This window comes from Melopsittacus undulatus, chromosome 7, assembly GCF_012275295.1.
Source record: "Melopsittacus undulatus isolate bMelUnd1 chromosome 7, bMelUnd1.mat.Z, whole genome shotgun sequence".
Taxonomy (NCBI): Eukaryota; Metazoa; Chordata; class Aves; order Psittaciformes; family Psittaculidae; genus Melopsittacus; species Melopsittacus undulatus.
In genome coordinates this window covers 8,708,656-8,719,296 of record NC_047533.1, presented here as the reverse complement: position 1 = coordinate 8,719,296, position 10,641 = coordinate 8,708,656, and the positions used below count along the sequence as shown (strand labels likewise).

The 10,641-nt window shown below is 43.4% G+C and overlaps 1 protein-coding gene across 1 annotated transcript; it reads right to left on the bottom strand.

The window, feature by feature from the left end:
- Positions 1-1,888: 1,888 nt before the first annotated feature.
- LOC101870666 (neuropeptide-like protein C4orf48 homolog) lies at positions 1,889-10,291 on the bottom strand. The gene is made up of 4 exons (XM_034064979.1): positions 10,203-10,291; positions 8,064-8,201; positions 6,194-6,282; positions 1,889-2,046 (listed from the first exon to the last, which is right to left on the bottom strand). The coding sequence occupies exons 1-4, from the start codon at positions 10,285-10,287 to the stop codon at positions 1,975-1,977; spliced, it is 384 nt and encodes a 127-aa protein (XP_033920870.1). The 5' UTR covers positions 10,288-10,291; the 3' UTR covers positions 1,889-1,974.
- Positions 10,292-10,641: the final 350 nt, after the last annotated feature.

Sequence of the window (10,641 nt, the reverse complement as noted above, 5' to 3'; positions counted from 1 at the left end):
AGGATATTAATGGTTCTAATGGATCTTCTGCAGGCTGAAAGGAATCTTCAGTACTTTCAGATTCCAAGGAAGAGAATGAGTTATTCCTCTTTCCTCATCAGTTCCCCTCCCGACTGCTTTCTCTTGGGGCAACAGCTATCATGTCCTGTTCTTCACTACCCCAGTTCTGCTGATATGAACCAGAAGGTACAGGTGCAGCAAAATGACTGAAGGAACACATTTCCACAGGGTCAGGGTCAGGTTTTCTTTTGTTCACACTGGTGTCTGTGCAGATTTACACCAAGATTTACTCCTGTTTCCTGTTGTACCAGAACTCAGCTCCTGGCAAAACCAGCAGCTGATCATGGCTGAGTTCCTGTCCACACCTAGAACAAGGTGTTGAGATTACAGCATCCTGGTGGACACTCCACAGTTAGCTCAGCTCTGGGAGCAGAGTTTTCACCATCTGAACTCTTCTGGTGCTTCCTCAAAGTTGTGCAATGGGAGTGTTGGCTTCCCAAGTAAAAAGAGGCCCTTCCTCACAATGTCTTCCCTGGACAAGGAACGAGATCCCAGTGTTGCTCAGCACCATGTTCACTCACTCCATGGTAAACTGGAGTGCCACTCATTGCTCCTGAAGTGCTGCCAGTTGGACCTAAAGGGACTGCCAACCTGAGGAATATCAGCCCCACTGCTCTCACTTGCAGTGACTACATACAAAGTCATCAGCACTGGGGGCCAGCACTTCACTGAGAAACCCCTGGACCTAGAGAAGGCAATGCCAGACTGGAAGGGGGAATGGAGGTTGCACAGAGGGAGAGCCAAGGCGGGTCCAGAGCAAAGCAGAGGAACACAACCAAGCTAGAACAAGATGGGGACTACCCACGTGCAGCATAAGCCAAGAAGCTCTGATCTGCTACAGCCAGGATCAGCTGAAGCCCTCCAAAGGGGGTTTGCTTCACAAAGTTCAGGAGATACTCAGCCATGTGTAAGGATTGCTGCCCCTTCCCCTTCTCTGGGAGCAGAGCTGCAGGGGAGGCTTGCAGTTACCTTCTTTTGTCAAGCAGCCAGATATGAGCTGTGCCAGTGCTCCCAACGCTGTGTGGACAGGCTTAGTGAAGAACACAGGGCACAGGAGATCCTTGCTGGAAGAAACTCATAAAGAAATTTCTTGCACAGAGCTTTCCTGCACCATGATGTTGAGCAGTTGCTGGTGGTAGCATTTGGTACAGCAGGAACTGGCAAAGCTGCCTACTCATATCCTTCTTCTTCTTCTTCTACTCTGTCCATTCAAATTGCTATTTAGAGATACAGTGGGTTAAAAATGGAGTGTTAAGGGAAGGAGTAGAAGAAACTAAAGGTTTTAATTAAAGAAGACAATACTCTTATGCAGGATACCAGGAAACTCAGCACTAAGGTATAAACTGTTTTGCTCCAAGTACAGCACACATATAGCTCCTCATGGCACATACCTCATTACAGCTGACAGAACTACAACATGTGTGATATGTGCTCACAGTGCAGACAGTAAACAGAAAGGACTTCCATCATCTTTAATACACAGGCAAGGCCTACAGAGACCACAATGCCCTGTCTCGATATAACTGGGTAAGTTACCACATGTTCGTATTAGAGACAAAAGCCAGCTGCAAGTGTCACTAGAGCAGTGCTGGCCATAATTATCTTGTGGGTTACACTTGGCCAAGTCTCATTTAAAAATCAAAGCAGGTAAATTTGTCCCCCTCTTCAATACCTAGTAACAGATTTACTGAACTGAGCCTTTACTGGTAACCCAGTGACTGTGAAAAGAGTACTCATTATTAAAAAAAACAAAACCAAACCCAGGACAGACAAATACATAAAATACAGCTCTCCAGTTTCCTCGGTACATTGGGGCATACATGCTTGCAACATGAATTCCATAAAGCTGTCTTTTATACAGCTGCATTTCAAACACTGTGGAAGAGGTGATGCTCCTTAGCTGGCCTCCAGGGTTCAGTTCAGCAGGTTTGCAGTTACACAGTCACACAGGTTTCTCTTTTCCACCTGAAGAAGCAGAGTTTCTGTCTGTAAGAGAGGGGAACAAAAACAACATCAAAAAAGAACGGTCAGCACCTGTGGCTTCAGGAGAAGTGTGATGGAGCACACAGAGCCCTTTGATATCAACACCATACCTTCATCTCAGTTTGTCTATTATGAGCTGGAGCTGAGAATCAGTCTGATCCAAGAGCGGACTTCCGCTTTATTGTCATCAGACACACAAGCTGTGGGAAGCCCACCCATCAAATTAACCCCCACTGGTGCAACCAGCTACATCCTTAATCTGCCTTTCTTGTGATTCTCATATGGGATGGAATTGCTGTGTGATGAAAGGCTGTTTTAAAAGGTGAGTTATCCACTGACCCACATCAACTAAAGGCACTTAGAGCAAGGCTGGGCTGAAGCATCCTGCTTACCACCTGTCTTCTTAGTACAAGAAAACCTGATAATCTGTTGGACAGGTTTGTTTCCCATATGATAAATCACTAGACACAGCCCTGTGGCTTTATATTAAATCAGATATCGCTTTTGATTGTATCAGCTGCCCTGCAAAGCTGGAAACATCTGATCAGACTTGGTTAGACACATAAAAGACACTCAATCACCACCTTCTAACCATCTCCCTGACACTGTTTGCAGTGATTTGAATAAGGGAGGTTGACAGTGTGCCAACAACTTTGGAGCTAAGCCCCAAGGCTGCTTACCATCTTCTGTATCTTCCAAGCTTTTGTTTTCAGTTTCATGGGCACATTTAACTTAATGTGCTTTGAACATTCCAAATAACCATTGACAGTATAAAAAGGAATAAAGAACAAAATGAATAGCACTAAATACAGCTTTTCTGACAGTTTTGAGAGCAGGATCCCAAGCCCATTTGCACAGAGATTTGTTACTCCCTTGGTGGGTTAAAGCACATGTAAAAAACCCACAGAAACCCCACAAAAGCCAAACCAGGGCAGGGTCCAGACTCTGAACCTACAAAAAGCCTTCAAAGTTCCAGCTAAAAATGCAGTTCCTGAGCTCCTCAAAGTTGTAATCCATGTCCACTGGTAAATCCACGTGACAAATGGGTTGGAATTTTGAAAGGAAGTGTCTAGCATGCAGACTTAGAGCGACCTGTGTAGCCCATGGGCTGGATTTGTTTTATGGCCTGCTCCCTGCTGGCCTCTGTCTTGAGCAGCTTTTCATGCAGTAGGGAGCTGGCTGTAAGTTGGATGAATGGCCTTGATGAGAACAGCTTCCTCTCAGCAGTACAAGAACCCTCTCCCCAGTTCATGATCAGAGCTGCACCTGCCATATACTACTCTTTGCCTGAGTGGTTCATCCCAGATATTCCCAGAAGAGGTTGTCCAGAGTTGGTTACTGCTGTTAAAAGAGCTAATGCAGTCTGCAGCCTGCTCCAGGGACCAGCAGCAATCAAATGGTGAAAAACAGTATGGAGGGGGGCAAACAGAGGTGGTATGTGCACGGGTAGTAGCCAGCCTCTCAGAGGTGGTCTGGGTTACTTCACCCACTGCATGAGTAAAATGCAGCCACCCTGTTCATCAGTAAGTGATCATCACATCAGTGTAGGTTACAGATATGTCTAATCTTGTAAAAGGAAGGAGATATGAGGATGATAAGGTTGATACAAGGATGATCAGGGGCTGGAGCATTCCCATACAATGACAGGCTGAGAAAGTTGGGGCTGTTCAGCCTGAAGAAGAGAAGGCTGCGTGGAGACCTCAGAGCAGCCTTCCAGTATCTGAAGGGCACCTACAAGGATGGGAGAGAGGGACTGTAGCAATAGGACAAGAGGTGATGGGTTCAAACTTAAACAGAGGAAGTTTAGATAGGATATAAGGAAGAAATTCTTTACTGTGAGGGTGGTGAGGCACTGGAATGGGTTGCCCAGGGAAGTTGTGAATGTTCCATCCCTGGCAGTGTTCAAGGCCAGGTTGGACAAAGCCTTGGGTGACATGGTTTAGTGTGAGGTGTCCCTGCCCATGGCAGGGGGTTGGAACTGGATGATCTTAAGGTCCTTTCAGACCCAAACCATTCAATGATTCTATGATATAGCCTATGTCACTCATGAAAGACTATGTGACCTAGACTACAGTCAGTTTGCTTTGCAAGACAAAATGCAGATAAACACCGGGCAAATTAAGTGTGAAAACTCTTGAGGTATGCAATAAAACTAAATGGCTTCCCCTGCAAAGAACTGCAGGGTGAGATCTGCAGGAAGAATTAAATGGGAATTTTCTCTCTGTGCTTTTGAGCATCCCTCCCCCTGCAACACAGTTAAGATTTGCTTCGTCATCATTTAAAAGTCTTGCCTGCGAACAAAAGGGTTTTCAAGGAACTGAGTGTCTCCGGTGGGAATATTAACAAGTGGAATTGTATTTCTGGGAACAGCAACATTTGCTTCACTAAGCAATAAAAGAGACTAAAATAGTTAATGTAAAAAATATATGTGTCTGAAAGCAATTGCGATAAAACTCTCAGTTTGCATCAAATTGGGCCACAACTGAGTAATAAAACTAAGAACTGAAACACTGTAGAAGTAAACTACAAAAAAAAACCCCTCAACTATTAAATATTTCCATGTCTTTTGAATGAGTTAGGCAGAATTCCCAGATTAATGACTGGAACAGGCCTGTCCTAGTGCAGAGGCACTGAAGGATCTCAATATGGATTCAGTTACATAGATAAGGAAGTAATAGGTTTGTTTTGGTAAGACTCTATCATGGAGCCACATTTCCAGGCTTGCTGTCAGATCTACAGCTGTGAAAGTCAATAACAGGACATTGTTCTCAACCAAACCTTTGTTGTATCCTCATTTCCTCTCCTTGCCTGTCTTTTATTTTCATTCTTTAAAAGTATTAAAACCCAGTTGCTCCTCCTGCTGTAGTGAGCTGTATTTTACAAAGCTTGGTCTTGCTCTGCAAGCTGTAAGTGTCTCAACGGTGGCCCTGCCATGGCTACACAGCCAGAGGAGACTTTAGGAGTTGAGATATTCTTGAATCAGGAATTAGAAATTCTGGTGAAAAGCTGAAAGCTTTGTAAAAGATGCCAAAGTTGTGCTAGAACCAGTGCAGCGCAAGCTGAACATCTTGTCTGGGCTCTGCACACTGCTGAGCAGATGTATTCATTAACAAGATTTCTTCATGAAGGAGCCCGAAATACATTTGACCTGTAATTATTGAACAGGTTTTATTTAAGTGTAAATGTCCTACATATTGATCTGGTTGTTCTGGAAACATACATTTGTTTTCTGTAGTATGGCCCAATTCAAGGCGTCTTCATTCCTACACCTGCATTTTCACCTCAACATCATGGACCCTGCTCGGAGTTACCTCAAAGCATTCTTCAAAGATGCTAGCTCAAAGTGCAGGCTTTGAACCGTGAACAACCTTGACTATAGGAGAGCAAAAAGATTTGCGTGCCTTCTGTTGGAAAATCTGTGCTTCAGCTAAAGGGTACACACAGGAGGTAGGGGGAAAGGCACCCTCCTGAGACACCACTCTCTGACAGCAGCTGGGACACAGCTAGGCACAGAGTGCAGGTTGCAGTAGCAAGAGACAGATTCAACTTCTCTCACAGAAGGAAGACACCAGCCTTGGCTAATTCTCCTCACTGACTGCAAGCCAAACAAGTTTAATTCCCTGCACTGCTCTACTTTGTGGTATTTTTCATCATTATGGAATCAGGGCAATGTAAAAAGTATCTACTTTACAAAAGATACTGTTTCCTCCCTTAGCCTCTCCTCAGGGGTAAAAGCCTGTGCAGGGCAGTATTTTATTTTTGTAGTCTTTTTGTTTGAGCTGTCTCTCTCCTTTTTGGGTAATAAATATAAATTATTCTCTCACCTTACTCCCTCTAACATAAAAACAAAGATGTGTGCTCAGCATTTGGAATGTGAATAGCTGATAATGTCAATGGCTGCAGCTCTGCAGGAGGACAGAGGGCTGAGTACTGCCAATTCACTCCTTCTTGAGCTCCCCAGTGTCTCTGACACCCCAAGGCAGAAGAATCCCACAGATTGTTGCATAGAGAGGTGAAATGTGATCACCCAGCTTCACCTCAGAAGGTAGCACAGTACAGTTAACTGAGTGTCCTGTGCAAAATCCTGGTCTACTTTTACCCACAGCATTTTCTTCCATAGTAAGAACAATGAAACAGAATGTTTCCATACCCGTGAGTCTAGGTTATACGCCGTCTTCTTTAAATCTTGCAGAGCCCTCTGCATGAATTCAAATGCATGGCAGTCAACACAGGGACGACCTAGGAGAACATTTAGTAGAGTATTTAGTAGAGAATCATTAACATATGGCATCAGGTATTAAGCAGAAGGAATAAACAGATTTTGAGTGTGAAAAAGAGCTATAGGAAGGAGTCCTTAGGGTGTGCACTGATGTATGTGCTCTTGAACAATCCAGGCTATGGTAAATGGTGCATCATGGTGGTCACCCAGTCTCTCAATGATAAAAGAATGACTTCAATAAATTTGCATTATAAGCTTTCTTCTTCCTTTATTGCTGCTCCCGATTCTTCTCTTGTCGCAGTTCATAGCGGAAACACTAAACCTGTAACCGAGTCTTTTGTTTGGCTCCTCCAACCTTGAGCACATTTTGAACCTCATCTTCAGATTGTGCAGAAGTCACCTCTGAAAGCATGAGCCTGTTCCCTGGGAAATCTTATCTCCTGATCTCACAAACCTGAGCTCTAAATACAAAGCTAATGGAATAAAATTGACTACAATATCACCAAGACAGATCACTTTGCCTCTAACTTTGAATATGATACAGCTCTGTCCAAAGCTAGTGAAGCAAGCAGCAGATAAACACAATGCCCTGTCATTGCTGGGCATTGCTGATAAGCAGAACTGTTGCATTCTGGACTAATTGCAGTATTTAAGATAAATTTCCCATATCTAGATATCCAGCCTGAAGGTCACAAGGCTTGCTCTGCCTTGATCATCATGTAACACAAAGTTGTGCCTTAACAGCAGCACTGAGACAGAACAAATATAGACCTGACGAGATGTCTTTGAATCATCAGGCTCTACATATGCTCTTATTTGCTTCTCAGTGCCTGTGCCTCTCTGACAACTTCATAGGAAATATTGCACAAGTGAGAAATTCCAAGAGCAGGTTTAGTTTGCTCTCTGAGGTCTGGTAGAGGGTGAAACCTAAAGTGATAGAAAATCCTGCAGGATCTGTCAGCCTATACTGCAAATACTGAATATTGGACTGATTACTACATGCCTCTGATAAGCTGAAGCATGAGCTTCCAGTTCATGAACTGTGTGCTAAGCAGCAGATAGGAATTCTACCTGCTGGAGAAAAGGAGTCTGCCAAATTCTTTAACTGGCTTAGAAAAAAACACAGATATGTAAAAAATCAATATTGAGTAGCATTAAAGACCTCCTCTCTCATTGTTGTATCATGACCCAACTTTGCTGCTATTATATTTGCACCAGACAAAAGGAGAGGACAGCATTTTCTACATCAACAACTTGATGCAAGGACCTGTCATTACATTTATGGCATAAAATAAACTCAACACAGATGAGCAAAGAATTAGGTGGCTGAAGGCTGCAAGATTAGGTGTTGACACATGTGCTTTCTTGGCATCTTCTTTGTGAATGATTTTAATAAAAACTACTGACTTCAGTACAGCAAATGTTAGGAAGAATGAAACATGTAATGAAGAGTCAGTGTCAGTTGAAAAATGCAAGTCTCAATAAGTGTCTCTGCAAATCAAACAGGGAGACTTCTGCCATAGAAAGGGCTAACACAATGAAAGGGTTGTACAAAGGAAAAGGTGGTAGATTTCAAGTACAAGGAAGACAGCAACAGGCAAGAGAAAAGGGTAAGAGATTGGCGAGCCTTGGATGCATGAGTAAAACAGCACTGGCATGATATCAAATTGTGGTTTTAAAACAACCTAAGTAAGACATGTCCAAAATAGTTTGAATTATTTGGACAAGCTTCAGTGATGTGAAGTTCTGCAAAATTAAAACTACAGCACATGCTGTATGAGGACTGGAGGGTGGTACGTACTTTCAGCTGGTATGGCTGTTCCTGCTTCTTGATCACATCTAACAGGCTCCACAAGCAGCAGCGCAGCCACAAAGACTAAAGGAACTGTAAGGACCACTCTTCTCAGAAGGCAGGGTGCCAGCATCTTGGGAATGGCTGCTTCTCAGTTTATAAAGAGACATAAACAAGTTAGTGAGGAGAACATTACAAGTACAAGGAGTTTGTGACAAAGAACTTTATGTTAGTGATGGTTAAAGCATTGGCAGTCTTCCTTTGAAAGAAAATAAATATCCCAAGATATAGAGCATGGGACAAAGTTTTCTGTGCTTTTCCTGCAGTGAACAAAAAAACCAATGGGGAGAGAATATCCCTAGACAGCTTTTGGTTTCATTTACAAGCCAGGATAGCAGAAGCTTTGCCTGCTCTGTGACTCCAATTCTTTTTTTATCTACAGTCCCAGACTAGTACATAAATCTGGACAGCTGGCTCGCTGTTAGACTCTGAGACCAAAACTACATTATAGAGCTAGATGAAATACCCCTGAACCTGGAAAGAGGGTTTTACCCTCTGGCTTGCTCTACTGGTGCACCATCTTTTCCCAAGTAACCATTATCATTAACTACACATCACACTGATGATAAAACCTTATTCCTTTACTAAAGTAGCTGAATGAAAAGACTTTCGTTAAATATCCACAAATTCATAAATAAAAACTTCTAATGGTAAAATGCATGAAAACACTTTCACTTTCTGTTTCCCCTCCTAATCTGGGCTTCAGAACTTAATTTACAGCTATCCATTTGTTGCTGAACATCACAGCCAGGCCACACCGTGCCCTGAAGCCTGGTCCAGCCACAACTCCCCTTCACACAGAGGGAGAATTCTTTATAAGAACACAGGTTTCAAATGAGGTATTTTCTTGATCCAACAGGTAAACTGTTCAGATCAAGAGGGAACACAGGAAACTTGGACTGGCGCAAGCTGTAATTGCCTGTTAGAGATTCCAGTCCAAGCCTCAAGGATCCTGGCACACTGCTAGGGTAGTCCTTAGTTCAGCCAAGTTTACCTTCCATTCCTGTATGTTCAAATGGAAGAAAGAAAGAATCAAATAAGGTTAAGTTGTAGCAACACAATAAAATCCACATGAAAAATCTCTTTACTAAAATCTGGAAAGGAGGACAATGTTCTGTCTCTTTCTTGTTTTCAATGGTGCATACTAAGCAAAAGATGTTGCAGAAGAACATCAAATATGCACGTACTGAATGCAAGAGTAGAGCACTCCCCCAAACAGCTTGTATTTCACATTTGGAGGAGCAGTATATATGCAATCCACTGCTTCAGACACAGCTAATCTGAAGCTGCAAATTCTGCATGAACACCTGCACCACGTGCAAACCAGCAATCCATTCAGTAAAGGAGCAGTATTATACACATCCCATTCCTGTGCACCTCAACCAAACTGTAGGGGATGGTTCAGAAGTCAGAGACACACAGGTACATGTAGAGTTACAGATATATTTGAGCCCACACTAAAATAAAGACCTGGTAATGTTATTCCTATGACCTCAGAGCTGGGTTTCCTATCCCTCACACTATTTACAAGTGATCAGACAGGATCCTTTTCTTTATTCCTACAATACTTAAAACAAAGGGATTACAATTATAACAAGCATCTTGGGTTTTCTGTTTAACGAATGGTGATCTGCAATCAAAGCACCCACAAAAAGACACCAGGCTTTGCAACAGGATGCAACAGAGTGTCTCCAAGTCACAGTAAATTAGGATAACACCAGCCTCCTTTGAAGGTCCCTAATGCAGAAGCCTCCTGTCAGCAGGGGCAGAGGCTATTCTCACAGCTGACTGAGAGCTACAAAGGTTCACCAAACAAAGCAGATACCCTGCTGAACTTGTTCAGGGTACCTTTCACATCACCCACCCCATACTCAGCTCAGCGTCGGATGTGAGCCCCACTGCAGAACAACTGCTGCCCTAACTACTGCCTCTTAGTTATTCCATGGGAATTTGCTATCTGCGAGGAAGAATCCTGACAGGCTTCAAGGGTGGTTTTTCCCTGTTGCGCAAGTGGGAGACAGGTCTGTGCATGGGCTTCTGTGAAAGAGAAAAGTCACCCCCTGTAACAAAGGAAGAAAATATCAGTACCTGATCTCTCTCTCGTCTTTGTGATGGTCTCTTTGAAATGGCCGCTGCAAACCGCTAACAGAACAAGTGCAGCATTTCTGAGCATGTGCACTGTCTCTTTTTAACCTTCTCTGAAAGAGGTTATTACTATGGGGAGATTTCTGCCATGGCAACAATGCAGAGCACTGCAGCACACAGCACAGATTTAAAGAGGAACAGGCTGTGTCTTCTAGGTCTGGAGGAGGATGTTTCTGCCTTGACATGTGAGTTCCTGCTCCAGGTAAGGTTTTTAAAGCCAGGCCATTTGATTCACCTCTCCTGAATGGCTTTCCCGAAGTCTGCTCAGCTGGATGCCTTATGCAAGCAACTTGCTTCCCTAGTGCCTGAAACTAACCATGACAAATGACGCCTGCCTTATGGGAAACCAGGAAAAACCACAGGATCAGCCTCAGGAACAGCA